Source organism: Argopecten irradians, chromosome 1, assembly GCF_041381155.1.
Source record: "Argopecten irradians isolate NY chromosome 1, Ai_NY, whole genome shotgun sequence".
Classification (NCBI taxonomy): Eukaryota; Metazoa; Mollusca; class Bivalvia; order Pectinida; family Pectinidae; genus Argopecten; species Argopecten irradians.
Window position 1 is genome coordinate 23,193,283 of NC_091134.1, and position 21,104 is coordinate 23,214,386.

At 35.6% G+C, this 21,104-nt stretch overlaps 1 protein-coding gene across 1 annotated transcript in view; it reads left to right on the top strand.

The window, feature by feature from the left end:
* The window catches only part of LOC138318921 (GRB10-interacting GYF protein 2-like), a 29,806-nt gene extending 9,482 nt beyond the window's left edge, over positions 1 to 20,324 (top strand). The window contains exons 13-31 of the mRNA XM_069261775.1: positions 151 to 272; positions 974 to 1,135; positions 2,102 to 2,253; positions 2,585 to 2,682; positions 2,824 to 2,973; positions 3,325 to 3,485; positions 3,820 to 3,979; positions 4,361 to 4,444; positions 5,008 to 5,136; positions 5,472 to 5,563; positions 9,939 to 10,050; positions 10,395 to 10,603; positions 10,745 to 10,862; positions 11,196 to 11,404; positions 11,544 to 11,661; positions 12,938 to 12,965; positions 15,319 to 15,365; positions 15,662 to 15,784; positions 15,951 to 20,324. Coding sequence (XP_069117876.1) covers positions 151 to 272; positions 974 to 1,135; positions 2,102 to 2,253; positions 2,585 to 2,682; positions 2,824 to 2,973; positions 3,325 to 3,485; positions 3,820 to 3,979; positions 4,361 to 4,444; positions 5,008 to 5,136; positions 5,472 to 5,563; positions 9,939 to 10,050; positions 10,395 to 10,603; positions 10,745 to 10,862; positions 11,196 to 11,404; positions 11,544 to 11,661; positions 12,938 to 12,965; positions 15,319 to 15,365; positions 15,662 to 15,784; positions 15,951 to 16,151 — 2,475 coding nt within the window. The 3' untranslated portion in view covers positions 16,152 to 20,324. The remainder of the gene's footprint in view (positions 1 to 150; positions 273 to 973; positions 1,136 to 2,101; positions 2,254 to 2,584; positions 2,683 to 2,823; positions 2,974 to 3,324; positions 3,486 to 3,819; positions 3,980 to 4,360; positions 4,445 to 5,007; positions 5,137 to 5,471; positions 5,564 to 9,938; positions 10,051 to 10,394; positions 10,604 to 10,744; positions 10,863 to 11,195; positions 11,405 to 11,543; positions 11,662 to 12,937; positions 12,966 to 15,318; positions 15,366 to 15,661; positions 15,785 to 15,950) is intronic.
* Positions 20,325 to 21,104: the final 780 nt, after the last annotated feature.

Below are 21,104 nucleotides of genomic sequence, written 5' to 3' on the forward strand. Positions count from 1 at the left end.
ACCAACAATCCATTGATAATCCACTGTGTATGTATTACCCTTAATAAATAATGAGGTATTAGTTGTTAGTATACAAGTTTAATATTTAATTCCAAGATCAAAAATAAAACTGAAAATACTTAAATATGTTTTGCTGATTTTGTTGATCAGAATTCCCCACAGAGGCAAGCTAGTCCTGACCTGGCAGCACAACAACAACAGGACCAGTTAAAACTTCTACAACAGCAGTACGTCTTACAGCAACACATGATGCACCAACAGATGGTCCTCAGGTCAGTAGTCATCGCTCTTTATTTACTGATCTTACTTCAGAATGAATACAGTATGTTGAAAGTGTTCTAAGAAACTTTAGATAAGTTACATAAAGATGCTCCACCGCCGACAGAGCATAAATGATATTCATGATTTGAACAATAATCGGTGTTTAATCGTGTATATATATGTCTAATTAACGCAAAAAAATAATATAAAATAATTTATTTTGTCTTTGGTGCATGGGCAATCAGTACTTCATTCAATATAGGATATAGTTCCACAGATTTTTTTCGGGATGCAATTAATTATTTTGCATTTAACTTGAAGTAAAATTAGAAGCTCAAACTTTTCAATGGTGGTGATGGTGTAAATTAAGTAACTTTTGTAACTGAAGAAAAATACTAAATCGTCTGCTCCTGTATTTGATAGTGAAAAAATACTATTTGTCAGTGGTGGAGCATCTTTAAGTTACTCAAGTCAGTAAATAGTATAAAGTTGGTTTGGGAGACTTTGGTTTGAAAATAAGCTATAAATGTAACAATACTTATTTCAGAAAATAAGCTGTTAGAGTTAGAAAGTTGCTATTGTTAGAGAAAACCAAGGTCATTATTTCGGATCATCTTTGCCAGAGATAATAAATACGTGATGTGCAGAAAGTTGTAAAATGGATATTTTATTCTTAAATATTTGTCTTGATAGCTTGATCCTTGTGTTTCAGACACTTACAAATGCAACAGGTCATGACACAGTTACAGGAAAATGAAGAATTTAAAAACTTGCCTCCTCTACACCAGCAACAGCTGGCCACAGAAATACTCCTTAAACAGCCCATATTACCTGTGCATGGCGTCCCGACCTCCGAACCTAAACTGTCTCCAAGGTAAGAGTCAGTCAAGTTTAGATGACAACATTGTCACCTTGAATTTGCAAATTTGCAAGTTAAGTGTAATATACATAGTGGATTGTAATATGTACACAGATGTTTGTATCTTTATAGTGACTTATCTTTACAGGTATAAAAACAAGACAGTGCTAAAATATGGCTACAATTTCATTGGTGATAGCAAGTGTCAATAAAACCCCAAAATGTGTATTAAGTATTAAAGAGTTTTTACAAAAGGACTAGATACGGTAATGACTCTTTTTGGCCCCTAAATCTACCAAATTTCAAATTAAGTATTTAGAAATTAAGTTGCTGCTTTTGAAATATTGAATACGCCCCTGATAAAAACTTAATGATATTTTTTTTGACAGAAAGTATGATTTTGCTATATCACCATGGTAACTTTGCATAAATTATGCAAATTTGAAAATTTGGTCAATTTTGGCATATTTTTTGATAGTTTTTCTTTTAAAAGCATTAGAGCACAACCTAGAACAAACTTTATATTTTAAGGAAATTAGCAGACACGAAGAATACATCATTTTGAGAAATATAAAGTTTGTTCTAGAATGTGCTCTATGTTGACTAGATGAAAAACTGCATAAAAAGACCAATTTTGATGAATTTTTCACATTTTGCATAATTTATGTATAATAAAAATGGTTGCCATGACAACTAGAACTGCTATATTACCTAAAAACACTATCAAATATGTCAGGTATGTATTTAATATTTGAAATGCAAGATTAACATCTTTAAATAACAGATTTTAAAAAATAGCTCATTTGGGGGCCACAAAAGACCCTTACCATACCTAGTCCTTTAACATAAAAAGTTGACATGAAATTATAAATTGAAATTACTCAAAAGCATCCCTTCCTTAACCTTACAGTTAAATTCTAATGAGGAGATGTATTTGATTATTGATATGGTATAACCATGCAGAGTGTCGTTTGTTTCCAGGTCTCCCCCTACAGAGCGGGTGGGTGGTGAGTCCCCAAGACCAATGTCCCACAACTTTCACCGCTCAATGTCTCAGCCCGCTGACCTCACCAAGTCACCACCACAGACTGAAGAAGGGTCAATATGGGGAAGTATTAACCCTGCAGTTCAAGGCAAGTCATTAATTGTCTTAGCATATTCTATGACCAATACACACAGAAATTTAAGAGTCTAACTTTTTACCTTATATCAAAGAAATGAAATTAATGTGTCTTCTACAATTATTTCTAAATTAATAATTTCTTTTGGTGAAGATAAACTAATATTACTCATTTTAATTTTGGATTGGAAAGTCCATAGTCAATTTGGTAAAGAGTCAATGAAAAAGAAAATAAAGCTAGTAAAATTGGATATTTTACCATTAATATGGAAAACAGAAGGAAAAATGGAAATAAGTTTTACAATAGTGAAAATGTAGTTTGACTGATCGGTTGTGTTTTACAGACCTGTTAAACCAGGGCACAGGGAGTGTGTGGGATCTTGATCCAAAATCTGTGATATCCGCTACAGACTTAGAAGCTCAACTAGAAAAGGCTAGAAAGGTAATGGACATCTCTCAAGTAGGGGTGGGAATGTTTTGTTAATAAAGGCAGTTTCAAATCATTCATAAATTTTGATTAAATATTTAATCAATTAATGCTAAATTTGATTGTCATGATAATGTACCAAATTTTTATGTGCAGGAAACTGATGACCGCCAGAAAGAAGAGGAAGAAAAACTACGAGCAGAATTATTCCAGAGAAAGCAAGAAGAACTTAGATTACAAAAGGAAGAAATACAAAGAGAGAAAGAGAGGATGGAAATGGAAAGACAGAAATACATGGAAATGAAAGTAAGTAACAGAAGACATGTTTCTTTTCAAACCTGCACAAAGAAAATCAAGATTTGTTATTACTGCTTGAAGTCAAAGAGTTTCAGTTGCTGCCCAATCTCTGATAATGTGAATTTGGTTTAGGGGTGCCAGTACTATATAACCTTCCTTGGGTGGTAAGTTTAAGGCCTCTTTGTCCACTGGTTTTCTCTATGCTCCTTGGTTTACTTTATATATTTTCATGATTTTTTATATTGCTGTATGTTTGGTTTAAGCAAGTGGAGTGAAATTTTGTTGTACAAAATGTTTTCCAAAATACATAAAAAACTTGTCAGACTTTTACTTAATATAAATGAATTAAAATGGTTACAGAAGTTGGAAGAAATACGACAGAAAGAAGAAGCAGAGAAACAATTAAGAGAAGAGAAAGAAATGCAGCGGAGAAAAGCTGAAGAGGAGAGGCGACAAATAGAAGAAAAAATGAGACGACAAAAGGAAGAAGAACAACGAAGAAGAAAGGAAGAAGAGATGAGGTGAGTTCAGATTTTAACTGACAGCATCTGATTTGTCTACTCTTCAGATATCCTTACATATATGAAATGACACCAATTCATAGTAGAGAACATATCTGATTTTACTCCAGCAAATTAATAAGTGGTATCTGCAGATTCATCTCATTTAAAATAATTTGTGTGGATTAATGATCCAAGGATACTAGGATTAACAATCTTTCTAATTAAATTGGACCCTCTAGTTCTAAGAGTTTGGCTTATTGGAACTAAACTAAAAGAAAATATGGAGAGACATGGAAAATGCAAAGAGAATTAGCGGTAAGATAACTTCAAATATCACATTATTTTTGTTCAGATTACAAGAGCTACATAGACAACAAGCAGAGTTACGGCAACAAGAAATACAGCGACAGGAACTGATCCGTCAACAGGAGATTCAGCGACAGCAAGAGTTAAAACGACAAGAGGAAGAGGAGATGGAGAAACAGAAACAACTCGAAATACAGAAAAGACAGGTATGTGAACCAGGCTGACACATATATATTAGTCTTTATTATTTATAGCTGATGTGACTTGTATTTGAGCTAATACAGTATAGCAGGTTATGTTCGTCAGTCAAAATTTTCGTGATTTGAATGAAAAACAAGAAAATTAAGTAAAGTGATTTTGAGTTTTTGAGATCTGGCTTTAAGGGTATATATGATTAAACCATTTTCAATTTTTACCAAATCAAGTATTTGTGAACATAACAATATCCCAAGAAGTTGTGAAATTATCATACTCAGGGAAATCACCACCTACACTAATCTTGATTAGTCATCTATCTGTTACTGGTGTTGTCACTGACGTACCTGTACAATTCTGATCAGATGATAATATAATGTGATGTCTTTTAGGAAGCACAAAGATTACAGGAATTACAACAGAAACAACAGGAGGCACTCCGCAAACTTCAACAGGAACAGCTGGCAAAAATACAGGTGTGTACAAGATTAATATTCACAAAAAAAAAGATCTTTCATGTTGTTATAAATTGATGGATCGAGATGAATATCAGACATGCTGCTACAACATTATGAGTACTGTTGATCCTACACTACTTATCATTAGAATGTCACATTGAGTTTTGTGTTTTACTTTCAAGTTTAAATTGGTCGGTGTTAGGGTGTTAATATGGCAAATTGTTTTGTTTATTTGCAGCATTCTAAAAAAGTTAAAACTTCTTTGAAAGTTAAATATGCTAATACTCTATGGATGCTATTATTCGCAGGGGTTTTACTTTCGCTAAATTTACAGATCCACTCAAATTTGTGAAATTTAATACCTCACAATGTTTATCAAAATAATGGTTTTACATATTATAGCCTGTCATCTAAATGATGCTTTCAAGGACTACTCAGGAAATTCACAGGAATAAACCCCCACGAATAATGCCTAAACAGTTTACAACTGCAAAATTTAACAACTGTACAGTATAAGGATAGCTATGTTGTCTTTTGTAAATCTTGATAATATGATACATAGTCCATTGTTAATGTTTTAGTTACCGTCCCATGCCCAGTGGGCTAACCAACAGTCGAATGCCATGGGGGCCAGCGGAGTGCCTAGTAAAACTCAGTCCCTTCTAGAAATTCAGGAGCAGGAAGAGAGGGAGCGATTTGAGCAAGAAACTGTAAGTTAATAAAGTAAAGATTATATGAATAAAAAAGAAAAATTAAAAAGAGAGAATATACAATGTATTCAGAATCTCATTCTATTCTTTTTCTATTTTTAGTTTTGAATGATTGAAATTAATATCATGTCTCTCAGAAACAAATTAGTTATCTAAAATTCTTTTGCAGTATGTATCATATACAAACAAATACTTGACTAAATAAAAACAAAATTGGTCAAGAATTTTGGCCCTTTTATATGATTCAAATATGATTTTCTAAACCTAAACATGATATTACTGGGTATGTACAACTAAATTTAAGGTTTGTATCCTAAAATTCATGATTTCCACAGATGCAAATGCAGCAGCGCAAAGCAGAGGCTCAACGACAGCAGATGTTCTCTTCACAACAACAGCAGCAACAGAAATCCTGGTCTAGTCAAGTGTAAGTGGTCACTTTATGTTAGAGGCTACTAAACAGCAACAGAAATCCTGGTCTAGTCAAGTGTAAGTGGTCACTTTGTGTTAGAGGCTACTAAACAGCAACAGAAATCCTGGTCTAGTCAAGTGTAAGTGGTCACTTTATGTTAGAGGCTACTAAACAGCAACAGAAATCCTGGTCTAGTCAAGTGTAAGTGGTCACTTTGTGTTAGAGGCTACTAAACAGCAACAGAAATCCTGGTCTAGTCAAGTGTAAGTGGTCACTTTATGTTAGAGGCTCCTGGTCTAGTCAAGTGTAAGCAACGTCTTAGTCAAGTGTAAGTGGTCACTTTGTGTTAGAGGCTACTAAACAGCAACAGAAATCCTGGTCTAGTCAAGTGTAAGTGGTCACTTTGTGTTAGAGGCTACTAAACAGCAACAGAAATCCTGGTCTAGTCAAGTGTAAGTGGTCACTTTGTGTTAGAGGCTACTAAACAGCAACAGAAATCCTGGTCTAGTCAAGTGTAAGTGGTCACTTTATGTTAGAGGCTACTAAACAGCAACAGAAATCCTGGTCTAGTCAAGTGTAAGTGGTCACTTTATGTTAGAGGCTACTAAACAGCAACAGAAATCCTGGTCTAGTCAAGTGTAAGTGGTCACTTTATGTTAGAGGCTACTAAACAACAACAAGAATCCTGGTCTAGTCAAGTGTAAGTGGTCACTTTATGTTAGAGGCTACTAAACAGCAACAGAAATCCTGGTCTAGTCAAGTGTAAGTGGTAACTTTATGTTAGAGGCTACTAAACAGCAACAGAAATCCTGGTCTAGTCAAGTGTAAGTGTTCACTTTGTGTTAGAGGCTACTAAACAGCAACAGAAATCCTGGTCTAGTCAAGTGTAAGTGGTCACTTTGTTAGAGGCTACTAAACAGCAACAGAAATCCTGGTCTAGTCAAGTGTAAGTGGTCACTTTGTTAGAGGCTACAAACAGCAACAGAAATCCTGGTCTAGTCAAGTGTAAGTGTTCACTTTATGTTAGAGGCTACTAAACAGCAACAGAAATCCTGGTCTAGTCAAGTGTAAGTGTTCACTTTATGTTAGAGGCTACTAAACAGCAACAGAAATCCTGGTCTAGTCAAGTGTAAGTGGTCACTTTATGTTAGAGGCTACTAAACAGCAACAGAAATCCTGGTCTAGTCAAGTGTAAGTGGTCACTTTATGTTAGAGGCTACTAAACAGCAACAGAAATCCTGGTCTAGTCAAGTGTAAGTGGTCACTTTGTGTTAGAGGCTACTAAACAGCAACAGAAATCCTGGTCTAGTCAAGTGTAAGTGGTCTCTCTTTGTGTTAGAGGCTACTAAACAGCAACAGAAATCCTGGTCTAGTCAAGTGTAAGTGGTCACTTTATGTTAGAGGCTACTAAACAGCAACAGAAATCCTGGTCTAGTCAAGTGTAAGTGGTCACTTTGTGTTAGAGGCTACTAAACAGCAACAGAAATCCTGGTCTAGTCAAGTGTAAGTGGTCACTTTATGTTAGAGGCTACTAAACAGCAACAGAAATCCTGGTCTAGTCAAGTGTAAGTGGTCACTTTATGTTAGAGGCTCCTGGTCTAGTCAAGTGTAAGTGGTCACTTTATGTTAGAGGCTACTAAACAGCAACAGAAATCCTGGTCTAGTCAAGTGTAAGTGGTCACTTTATGTTAGAGGCTACTAAACAGCAACAGAAATCCTGGTCTAGTCAAGTGTAAGTGGTCACTTTATGTTAGAGGCTCCTGGTCTAGTCAAGTGTAAGTGGTCACTTTATGTTAGAGGCTACTAAACAGCAACAGAAATCCTGGTCTAGTCAAGTGTAAGTGGTCACTTTATGTTAGAGGCTACTAAACAGCAACAGAAATCCTGGTCTAGTCAAGTGTAAGTGGTCACTTTATGTTAGAGGCTACTAAACAGCAACAGAAATCCTGGTCTAGTCAAGTGTAAGTGGTCACTTTATGTTAGAGGCTACTAAACAGCAACAGAAATCCTGGTCTAGTCAAGTGTAAGTGGTCACTTTATGTTAGAGGCTACTAAACAGCAACAGAAATCCTGGTCTAGTCAAGTGTAAGTGGTCACTTTATGTTAGAGGCTACTAAACAGCAACAGAAATCCTGGTCTAGTCAAGTGTTAGTGGTCACTTTATGTTAGAGGCTACTAAACAGCAACAGAAATCCTGGTCTAGTCAAGTGTTAGTGGTCACTTTATGTTAGAGGCTACTAAACAGCAACAGAAATCCTGGTCTAGTCAAGTGTAAGTGGTCACTTTATGTTAGAGGCTACTAAACAGCAACAGAAATCCTGGTCTAGTCAAGTGTTAGTGGTCACTTTATGTTAGAGGCTACTAAACAGCAACAGAAATCCTGGTCTAGTCAAGTGTAAGTGGTCACTTTATGTTAGAGGCTACTAAACAACAACAGAAATCCTGGTCTAGTCAAGTGTAAGTGGTCACTTTATGTTAGAGGCTACTTTAAAAACAGCAACAGAAATCCAGGCAACAGAAATCCTGGTCTAGTCAAGTGTAAGTGGTCACTTTATGTTAGAGGCTACTAAACAGCAACAGAAATCCAGGGAAATGGGATATTGTAGATAATGAATTCACATGTACTGTCTCTGTACACAGAATGCCCAGTCAGGGTAATGGGATATTGTAGATAATGAATTCACATGTACTGTCTCTGCACACAGAATGCCCAGTCAGGGTAATGGGATATTGTAGATAATGAATTCACATGTACTGTCTCTGTACACAGAATGCCCAGTCAGGGTAATGGGATATTGTAGATAACAAATTCACATGTACTGTCTCTGTACACAGAATGCCCAGTCAGGGTAATGGGATATTGTAGATAATGAATTCACATGTACTGTCTCTGTACACAGAATGCCAGTCAGGGTAATGGGATATTGTAGGTAACAAATTCACATGTACTGTCTCTGTACACAGAATGCCAGTCAGGGTAATGGGATATTGTAGATAACAAATTCACATGTACTGTCTCTGTAAACAGCAACAGAAATCCAGGGAAATGGGATATTGTAGATAACAAATTCACATGTACCGTCTCTATACACAGAATGCCTAGTCAGGGTAATGGGATATTGTAGATAACAAATTCACATGTACTGTATCTGTACACAGAATGCCCAGTCAGGGTAATGGGATATTGTAGATAATGATTCCACATGTACTGTCTCTGTACACAGAATGCCCAGTCAGGGTAATGGGATATTGTAGATAACAAATTCACATACTGTCTCTGCACACAGAATGCCCAGTCAGGGTAATGGGATATTGTAGATAATGAATTCACATGTACTGTCTCTGCACACAGAATGCCCAGTCAGGGTAATGGGATATTGTAGATAATGAATTCACATGTACTGTCTCTGCACACAGAATGCCCAGTCAGGGTAATGGGATATTGTAGATAATGAATTCACATGTACTGTCTCTGTACACAGAATGCCCAGTCAGGGTAATGGGATATTGTAGATAATGAATTCACATGTACTGTCTCTGTACACAGAATGCCAGTCAGGGTAATGGGATATTGTAGGTAACAAATTCACATGTACTGTCTCTGTACACAGAATGCCAGTCAGGGTAATGGGATATTGTAGATAACAAATTCACATGTACTGTCTCTGTACACAGAATACCCAGTCAGGGTAACGGGATATTGTAGATAATGATTCCACATGTACTGTCTCTGTACACAGAATGCCTAGTCAGGGTAATGGGATATTGTAGATAACAAATTCACATGTACTGTATCTGTACACAGAATGCCCAGTCAGGGTAATGGGATATTGTAGATAATGAATTCACATGTACTGTCTCTGTACACAGAATGCCCAGTCAGGGTAATGGGATATTGTAGATAACAAATTCACATGTACTGTCTCTGCACACAGAATGCCCAGTCAGGGTAATGGGATATTGTAGATAATGAATTCACATGTACTGTCTCTGCACACAGAATGCCCAGTCAGGGTAATGGGATATTGTAGATAATGAATTCACATGTACTGTCTCTGCACACAGAATGCCCAGTCAGGGTAATGGGATATTGTAGATAATGAATTCACATGTACTGTCTCTGTACACAGAATGCCCAGTCAGGGTAATGGGATATTGTAGATAATGAATTCACATGTACTGTCTCTGCACACAGAATGCCCAGTCAGGGTAATGGGATATTGTAGATAATGAATTCACATGTACTGTCTCTGTACACAGAATGCCCAGTCAGGGTAATGGGATATTGTAGATAATGAATTCACATGTACTGTCTCTGTACACAGAATGCCCAGTCAGGGTAATGGGATATTGTAGATAATGAATTCACATGTACTGTCTCTGTACACAGAATGCCCAGTCAGGGTAACGGGAAGACACTGTTGGAGATCCAAGAAGAACAGTCAAAACAGGAGACAGAGCGTAAGAATGAACGGCAACAATCACAACAAAATCAGGCAAAGGTACACTATATTGATGAATATTTTAGCTGATAGGATACAAATGTATGACATGAATAATGCAAACCAACTAATATTTCATTAAAATTCTCGAAAAGTAATTGCAAAACAATCATAACATTAGATCACGGAAAAATTTGTGGAGTAGTTAAACTTCAAATTTAAAACCAAAATTTAAAACCTGTGAAAATATAAAGTGAAAATATAAAGTTAACACATTCAGCCCTAAGAACTTGCCTTATTTGAAGATTGAACATTTCATTATAATATTGAATTGTTGAAAGGGTTAGTACCAGATAAGTTATTACCAGTATTATCAATATACTGATTCAATTATGTGTCAACAGCAGAATTTAACACTTGGAGCAGCGAGTGTTTGGGGTGGGGTTACCTCACCTTCACACTGGGCTAGTGAGGGAGCGTGGGGCAATGCTGTCCGAGCCCAGACAAACTCACAACAGAACAGCGGCACCAGTAATGGTGCAGGATCTCTGGGCTTCTGGGACGACGCTATCATCTCATCTAAACGGGCACCAGCTGCCTCCTCAAGGAATAGGTAAATGTTGACATGCAAAATTGTCTGAAATTATGTACCATATTTCAAATGGCCTAAGCCCAAAAGTTTTTATTTTTACAAAAGAGAAGTGAAAAATGAAGAGTTACAAATACCTAATGGTATGACTTTGTGATGTTTTAGTGGCGGACAAACCAACAATGCAGAGTTCCCAGCCCTGAAGGGTGGACAAGTGAATACCTCAGCACCAGTCCTTAATACCACCAGTAAGCCAAAGCCATCCAAGATGAAGAAAGAGGAGGTAAAATTCCGAGATCAGTGGCTGAAGGTCTACATTGATTCATAAAAAGACTAAATTTTATTAAAACTTTGTTTGTTGATGGTCTCTTTCATAAAAAAGATTTATGGACTTTGTGAACTATCTTGTTTTGAAATATGGCAAATATTAAATTGTAGCTTATAGTCATAGTAATCATAAAGAAAAATTATTTTAGTAATTAAAAAAACCCTCAACATTTGCTGTGTTAGGGGTGAAGTAATCCCACTTTTGAATTATTTCTAGACATGTAATATTTTTTGTAACAAATTTTGAAATATATCTGGATGTGTAATATTTTGTAGTATATGTCAACAGCAGAATTTAACACTTGGAGCAGCGAGTGTTTGGGGTGGGGTTACCTCCCCTTCACACTGGGCTAGTGAGGGAGCGTGGGGCAATGCTGTCCGAGCCCAGACAAACTCACAACAGAACAGCGGCACCAGTAATGGTGCAGGATCTCTGGGCTTCTGGGACGATGCTATCATCTCATCTAAACGGGCACCAGCTGCCTCCTCAAGGAATAGGTAAATGTTGACATGCAAAATTGTCTGAAATTATGTACCATATTTCAAATGGTCTAAGCCCAAAAGTTTCTTTTTACAAAAGAGAAGTGGAAAATGAAAAGTTACAAATACCTAATGGTATGACTTTGTGATGTTTTAGTGGCGGACAAACCAACAATGCAGAGTTCCCAGCCCTGAAGGGTGGACAAGTGAATACCTCAGCACCAGTCCTTAATACCACCAGTAAGCTAAAGCCATCCAAGATGAAGAAAGAGGAGGTAAATTTCCGAGATCAGTGCTGAAGGTACACATTGATAAAAAGACTAAATTTTAGAAAATTTGTTTGTTGAGGTCTCTTTCAAAAAAGATTATGGACTTTGTGAACTAGTTGTTTTGAAATATGGCAAATATCAATTGTAGTTTAGTCATAGTAATCATAAAGAAAAATTATTTTAGTATAGTGTAAAATCCTCAACATTTGCTGGTTAGGGCACCTCTTTGAATTATTTCTAGACGTGTAACATTTTGGAAATTTGGCCATTCTGGATGTGTAATATAGTAAGAGTTACAATCAGGAAATATGGTCACCTCTGTAAATAGTAAGTGTTACAATCAGGAATATGGTCACCTCTGTAAATAGTAAGTGTTACAATCAGGAAATATGGCCACCTCTGTAGATAGTAAGTGTTACAATCAGGAAATATGGTCACCTCTGTAAATAGTAAGTGTTACAATCAGGAAATATGGTCACCTCTGTAAATAGTAAGTGTTACAATCAGGAAATATGGCCACCTCTGTAGATAGTAAGTGTTACAATCAGGAAATATGGTCACCTCTGTAGATAGTAAGTGTTACAATCAGGAAATATGGTCACCTCTGTAGATAGTAAGTGTTACAATCAGGAAATATGGCCACCTCTGTAGATAGTAAGTGTTACAATCAGGAAATATGGTCACCTCTGTAGATAGTAAGTGTTACAATCAGGAAATATGGCCACCTCTGTAGATAGTAAGTGTTACAATCAGGAAATATGGCCACCTCTGTAAATAGTAAGTGTTACAATCAGGAAATATGGTCACCTCTGTAGATAGTAAGTGTTACAATCAGGAAATATGGTCACCTCTGTAGATAATAAGTGTTACAATCAGGAAATATGGCCACCTCTGTAAATAGTAAGTGTTACAATCAGGAAATATGGTCACCTCTGTAGATAGTAAGTGTTACAATCAGGAAATATGGTCACCTCTGTAGATAGTAAGTGTTACAATCAGGAAATATGGCCACCTCTGTAAATAGTAAGTGTTACAATCAGGAAATATGGTCACCTCTGTAAATAGTAAGTGTTACAATCAGGAAATATGGCCACCTCTGTAAATAGTAAGTGTTACAATCAGGAAATATGGTCACCTCTGTAAATAGTAAGTGTTACAATCAGGAAATATGGTCACCTCTGTAAATAGTAAGTGTTACAATCAGGAAATATGGTCACCTCTGTAAATAGTAAGTGTTACAATCAGGAAGTATGGTCACCTCTGTAAATAGTAAGTGTTACAGTCAGGAAATATGGCCACCTCTGTAGATAGTAAGTGTTACAATCAGGAAATATGGTCACCTCTGTAGATAGTAAGTGTTACAATCAGGAAATATGGTCACCTCTGTAGATAGTAAGTGTTACAATCAGGAAATATGGCCACCTCTGTAAATAGTAAGTGTTACAATCAGGAAATATGGTCACCTCTGTAATAGTAAGTGTTACAATCAGGAAATATGGTCACCTCTGTAAATAGTAAGTGTTACAATCAGGAAATATGGTCACCTCTGTAAATAGTAAGTGTTACAATCAGGAAATATGGCCACCTCTGTAATATAAGTGTTACAATCAGAAATATGGCACCTCTGAAATAGTAAGTGTTACAAAAAATATGGTCACCTCTGTAAATAGTAAGTGTTACAATCAGGAAATATGGTTACCTCTGTAGTAAGTAAATGTTACAGTCAGCAAAGGTAGCTTTGTGAGTTTTACGATTAGGAAATTTAGCTTTGTAAGTGTTACAATCAGGAAGTATGGTCACCTCTGTAAATAGTAAGTGTTACAGTCAGCAAAGGTAGCTTTGTGAGTTTTACGATTAGGAAATTTAGCTTCGTGAATCTGGTACTGATTATATCGGTATAATTCAAGCAATTTCTTGATGTCAAAATAGTTACAAATTCATGACTTTAGTTTTTGTGCATATGTGATATTGACACAAATTAACCACCCCTTTATAAAATTGCCATGCCCATTACTCCATCCTATCCAGATTTCAAGGTTTGATTTTTTAGAAATTGGATAAAGTAGTGTGTAAATATGATATATGTAATATGATAAATACCAAAGTGGATAAAAAGTAGTACATCTAGAATGTTTTGGCCAGTGTACAATTTTGATGATACATAATGCCACTTTATTGATGCTGTGAAACAGCATTCTTAGGTACACATTGTTTAAGTGTTCCGTTGTAACTCTATGATATTGGTATTACTCCGAGATAGTAGTCTCCCGTAAATCACGAACAACGCCTTCTTCGCTGTCTTCCTCCGCGGCAGACTTTCGGTGGATTATGGATTGTGTATGTTTATTTAAATTTTAGGTAATTCATGCTACTGATCGATTTCTGTAATCAAATGTTTGGAAGGTTACTACAAAAGAAAGTTCTTAAAAAGCTTATAAAGTTTTTTGTGTTGGTTGCATTGACGAACTTACACTGTATTATTGTGCAGTAAAAGTTAATTGTTTTGAGTATGTGTCTGTCACTGGAAGTTGTGTCTTTTGTTTATCGACAACTGCGTTATATTGAAAGGGGAAAGGTACAACATTTATCAACATAAACTTACAAAATATAATGATGATATAGATCTATATATGTACGAGCATTTTAAAGTGACAAATAAACTTATATTGCCTTGTATTGTACGGTAGCAAACTTATATTGCCTTGTATTGTACTGTAGCCTTATGAAGACTTTCTAAAGTCCGATGTATTGCATGATGTTTTTTTGATGTTAGCGTTCTTATGAATTCAAAAGAAATTTGAGTGTTATAAGTAACCAAATAATGTACCTTTTACTTGGCAAAAGTATATGGCCATGTTTCCTCATGAGTCAAAAGTCAGCAAAGCACAACTCACGGTATAATGTTCTGCACGATATAACCATTTACTGTTAGGCTTACGAAGACTTGCTAAAGTCCGGTACATTACATGAAGTTTTCTTGATGTTAACGGCTAGCGATCTTGTGAATTTAAAAGAAATCCGAGTGATATAGGTAATGAAATAATGTACCTTTTATTCGGCAAAAGTATCTGGCCATGATTTATTAGTCAAAAATCGGCAAAGCAACCCATGTAAGTTTTCTAAAAAGGACACCAAAACATGTCCGGAAATGGTAATATTTCTAATATTATATTTTTCCGAAAATATTCTTCAATATTAAGTGGATATTAAGATACGGATATGTTTACTTATTATTTTTTGTCTTTGAAGAGACATTGATGAAATTGATAATTTAGTAATTAAAAAAGAATTATAAAAAATGATACTCAGAAGAACGGTTTCATTGGTGTCGAAATTGTTATTTCAGAAATAATTTAGATATAAAATTTATTACAGTTATTTCAGGAAAATGAGTTATTCAACTTATCAATCTTAAAAAACTTATAAATAATAAATACGGTATACTGTAAATATATTTTGTTAAACTCCGAAATTCAACACTGCACACTTAAAGTATATCAAATTCAACATTTAAATAAAAAAACAATTTCTTTATTATTTGGTTTGGATCCTTCAATCACAGCATCTATGAGTGGCCTTGGCACTTTGATCTTTAGTGTTAAAAAAGAAATAACATGCGAATTCAAACATATGAAATAAATTTTCCCCTTAATTACTTTTCAGTTCCCACATTTATCTCCTTCCTGAAAGAAGTGGATTCTCCATATGAGGTAAGTATTGATCTTGATAGTCAAGGTAGTCTGTAAATGAAACAGCAAATTTCCAAGGCTTTGAAATAAAAGAAAAATTCAACAGTATTCCTTTCCAATTTTCTTGAACCATTTTAAAATTATTAAATGTACTTGTCTGTTGATAAGATTCAAACACTTGAGCAGATGTTTATGTGTTCAGTTAAGTACTCTTTTTACCTTTTAAAATCTGGCTTTGATCTGATGTCATTTCTAGGAACATACTTATGTGTGATCTCATGTGTCAAATTTAGAATTTGATCCGATGTCTTTTCCAGGTACATGACTATGTCCGGTCTTACCTTGGAGAAAACAAGGCAGCAATAGAATTCGCAAAACAATTTTTGGAAAGGAGAAGCCAAAACAGAAACAAGAGTCGCCAACAGCAGCAGCAACCCGAGGTAATTTGCAAAGAAATCAGATATAAAAACTTAGCAACATATACTCATTGTGAGAAGATCAATGCTTATTACCTATTTTATTCACCAAAATCTAATGTACAATGCAATAATTAATTGACTTAATTCTAATACATCACTACTATTTATTTCTGATATTGAATTACAGGACAGTATTTGGGGCCCGGCGCCTGCACGAGACTTTCGCCAGTCACAGCCTTCAAACCAAGTCAACGAGTTCGAGACCCAGAAAGCCAAGGGCAAGAAGAAGAAGAAGATGACAAAGATTGACAGCAGTATTCTCGGTTTCACTGTCCACGCCGATCCTACTCGTAAAAATGTTGGTGAAATTGACAATGTCAACAAGTGAAAAAGTGGAGAATATTGTTTTGGTGACTTTTATATAACGTTTAACATGTGGGGATATGCTGTCAGCTATACAATCACAAGTTGTCAGGGTTGGAAAGCTTTAGAGGTGAAGGTCAAGGACAGTGTTATAAAGCTTGTATGTCAATTGAGTTAACAGACAATTTGACCAAGTTTGAGTGTCTATGGACAGTTAAGTCTTGAATGTCAACATAGTCGAAGGACTGGACAGAATGACAGAGCTGGATTTTCAGTCTGGAGCTGTCTCCCGTGTGATACCCCTCAAGCCCGGAGGAAGTGCGGAGTCGCATCATCAAGTGTACAACTGGCCCGTTGTGTGTACACTAAACTATCTGGCTAAATATGGTGCTCAAGAAGGCTTGTGGAGCCGGGAGTTACCTCCCTTCCCCAGATATAACGAGGAGAAATATATAATATGGCTTTTCTGCTTGTTCAGGAGATAGACAATACACAATCTATATATTGTCTAATGCCATACCAGTTCAGTGTGAACAAAGAAGCAATGAAAAAGAAAAAAATATGATTTTTAATACAGATTTAGAATTTCAATTTTATTTCAAATATTATTTGAAAAGGGATTGAACAACAGGCATAGCCTTTATAAGTTCTCTCCCTAAACACAGATTTAGAATCATGTTTTTTTGTAATTTTACCAAAACACAAAAATAGTGTGATTTTCCAAAGAAAACCAACACGAGAATCATGCAGTTTTTAAAAATGTGATTTACAGAGTCTTTTTTTCTGATTCTGATTTTTGGCATCTAGTTTCAAATTTTAGATTATTTTTTAAATATCAGAGTAAGTTTTATCATAGAAAGCATAAGTGACCTTGAGGTTTCCATGGTTATCATATGATAAATCCCACAAAATAAACAATAAAGATAGTTACCAAAAAGTTCAATACATCATGGATAAATCACAGGAAGATGTGGATACCAATCAAATTTTAATGTTATTATTTTAATCTGTCATGTGGCATGATGGAGCTTTCTGTGATATGGAATTGACTTTTAAGGTCAAAAGTCAAAGGTCAAGGTCACACTGGTTGAAGTCTGGTTAGATTACAAATCATTGAGTTATGTTTGTGGTCTAAAGTTAACATACTGGTGCTATTGTTAGCAGATTTTATCTTTTATGATTTGCTTCAGAATAAAAAAGATAATTATAAGCTCTAAGCAGGTAGGTTGGTAAGGTCAGCAGGTTGAATTCATTTGAAAGATATTACATCAAGGTCTAGAATTTAAGAATGTTAATTAATTACTGCTCTCATACAGTGGTCTGATATTATTAAAAGCTTGTAGGACTTTGTTTTAAATTTTAAATTAAGGATAATACAGTGGAACCTCCCGAAACCGATCATGGTCGGTGCATATAATTTCGGCCGGTTTAGAGAGGGTTCGGTTTGGAGAAGTGAACCGAATACCGATCATCACAATCCGGATTTAATCGATCGGAAGTCGTTTTTTACATTAGTGCATCGCATGTATGCCTAGTGTTCGTTAAAACCGACCGATATTGATTGTTAATGTGAATGTTATCACAAAAGAGAGAATCATACGTTTAAAAGGAATGGATTACAGCAAACTTGACTTTGTAACCGCTTATAAACATAGTTTAGTTAGTTAGTTGCGTGAATGTTCTTGGGGATGTTCTCGTCTGCAACCTACATACGACCGATCGCTTCCGGTTACGTCAAGAATCAAATTATATGGTCTAATTACACGATGATCAGTCGATGCCGGTCATTATATGACATAGTCATTTTCTAAAAAAATACATGGTTTCGGCTTCTTCATACAGATAATTTACGTTATCCGACAACTACATATGTAAATAAAAAAACGTGTGATTTGAATACGAAACTTTCTCTTTATTACTAGCTCTGCTTGTATTCTTAGAGTAAACAAACCGCGTGCACATGGTAGACCTTCGTTAGATATCTAAACAATAGGCATGATGAAATAATTACACCACCATCTCGGGTATAATTACCGTGTACCTATAACCATTCACATATGTATACATGCCCAAGGACATGGCATGCAACAGCTATGGTACAGGTACGTGTGTATTTCACGGTCGGTTGATCAGACCTCAATGTAATCTATCGGTGTCGCTCAGGTAAGGCCGGTTTTCAGAAGTGTATTTTAGTTACATTTGACTATTCCGATCTCAAAATCGGTCCGGTATTCGGAATTGGGAGGGATCGGTTTTGGGAAGTTTTATATACTATTAATAAAGAGGAATTCATTCCGTACATGACATCCATGTTCGGTTTCTAGAGGTGATCGGTTTTGAGAAGGTTCGGTTTTGGGAGGTTCCACTGTATTGGGATTGTAGTTTGAATTCTGAATATCAAAACTAAACTCGGAAAACAATGTAAGTAGTATTGATTTTATGCTAATTAAAGTTATATGTGCCATATTTTTCATACTCACGAATCAAGATGAGCTTTTAATATGTTATTCAGCACCAAAATGACCAACTTTTTGAAAATTACAGTGCTTTCGATGCATAGGTTTTAATTTTACATGTACAAATAAGAGCTGAAAATGATTTTTGACAGTACTGCCAAAAATCATTTATGTACATGAATAGTGAAATGAGTACATACGATGAGACCATGAAGCCAAATTGTGGTCTACTAAATTTTATTACACATTTTTACTATGTTTTTAGTAATTGTAAAGTGCCTTCTGCAGGTATGTTTTCATTTAAACATATTTAAGGCATAAAAACAACAATTTTACAATACAAAATTTCTGTGTTATAACTAACGTTTATAAGTCATCTTAAGCCTTTTGAATGATTCTTACAGCTTTATTCACCAAACCTCATGGTTTTAAATAAGTTAATGATGAAAAAATAGCATGTCAAAATTATCGCCCAGTTACGGCACATATAACTTTAATCAAAGTTTTTATCAGAGTTTAAAACTCACTTTGTTTTCAGATTGCTACTTCTGACTAGCTTAAAAGACTGTATACATACCATATTTCATATTTACTGACAGTAAATGAGCTGACTGCATGCTTTCATTCCTTTTATAGTTTATTTTGGAGTGATGTTTTAAGCTTATTGCAGCATCCTCAGTAATGTGCCATTTCACTTCTATTTTACCAACATGATCAGTATTAATCATTTTATAGCAACGTGGAGTGGAAAACAATGCAGATATATACCTTGCTGAATTAATAAATCTTAAATACAGTGAAAGCAAGGGCTCAAAAGAATGTCACAACTCTTTTATTTTGTTCAGATCTGTTTACTGTTAGTCCGTATAAGCACTGGTAAGGTGGAATTTTCAAGGTCATGTGAAGGTCAATGACCTACAGACAGTACATTTAATTGGGTAGTTGGAAAAAATCTTCAGGCTATCTTGTCTATACAATCAGCTTACACAGTTTGGATTTCAAAAACAGCTTTACATTGTTGTAATCATGCCAATGAAATGAGGAGAAGGGGACATATAGAGTGTTGGCCATGTCTGGCCTGTAGAGTTACGTTAAGTGCGACTTTCCTATAAAGGTGAGACATACCATGTCTGGCCTGTAGAGTCGCATTCAGAGTGACTTTCCTATAAAGGTGAGACATACCATGTCTGGCCTGTAGAGTCACATTCAGTGTGACTTTCCTATAAAGGTGAGACATTAATGTCCTACAGATATTTTCTTTTCCCTTTAAAGCCACAGACAAGCAGTTTTTACATACTTTTCCCCTCCTATCTGATATCTAATGACCTTCTCTAGGAGGTGGGGGGGGAGGACCTTGGGATATAATCTCCAATACGAATTGTTATCTAGAACTTCAGATTTTATTTAGATATCTTATTTTTATTTGAAGAAGTATTTTAAAGACAATCCTATGATATTGCGAGTCTAAAGTAGGTTTAAAGTCTTTACTCAGTATTTTATTGTAATAGGACTCCATACAGGTCTGAAGAGTTCTCATACATTTTAATTGTTAAAAGGGAATCCCAAAATAACTTACTTTTGTCAAAGTACCCAGGGAAATGGTAGCCACTGCAGATTACAATAAAGAAGTATGGAGTGGGTGGAAAAAGATGTTTGTGTATAGCAAACATGAATCTTGTTTTTTTCTGTGAAAGATGAAAAAAAAATAATTGAGAAAACAAATAAAAAATTATAAAATATTACTTTGGTGTCAGTTGCTCTTTTTATAGTTGTTTTATATACGAGTACCCAATCCCTTGAGGGTGAATTTTTAGCCCACCATCATCAGATGGTGGGCTATTCAAATCGCTTTTTGTCCGTGGTCCATCGTCCGTTAACAATTCTTGTTATCGCTATTTCTCAGAAAGTACTGACGAGATCTGCCTCAAATTTCATATGTAGGTCCCCTTAGGGCCCTAGTTGTGCATATTGCATTTTGGGATCAATCGGTCAACAAGATGGCTGCCAGGCAGCCATCTTGGATTTTGATAGTCAAAGTTTGTTATCGCTATTTCTCACAAAGTACCGAAGGGATCTGCCTCAAATTTCATATGCATGTTCCCCTAGGGCCCTAGTTGTGCATATTGCATTTTGAGACTTATCGGCTGACAAGATGGCCGCCAGGCAGCCATTTTGGATTTTGATAGTTAAAGTTTGTTATCGCTATTTCTCAGAAAGTGCTGAAGGCATCTGTCTCATATTTCATATGTAGATTAAATTCCCCTAGGTCCCTAGTTGTGCATATTGCGTTTTGGGACCGATCGATCAACAAGATGGTCACCATGGAGCCATCTTTGATTTTGCTAGTTGAAGTTTGTTACTGCTATTTCTCAGAAAGTACTGAAGCGATCTGTCTCAAATTTTGTATGTAGTATGTTTGAAAAAGTTTGAAAAGCAGAGAAAAGATCCATCTTTCCATTGTCAGACATAGATCATTCTTTGGTGGGAGCCAAGATCCCTCTGGGATCTCTTGTTTCCTGAAA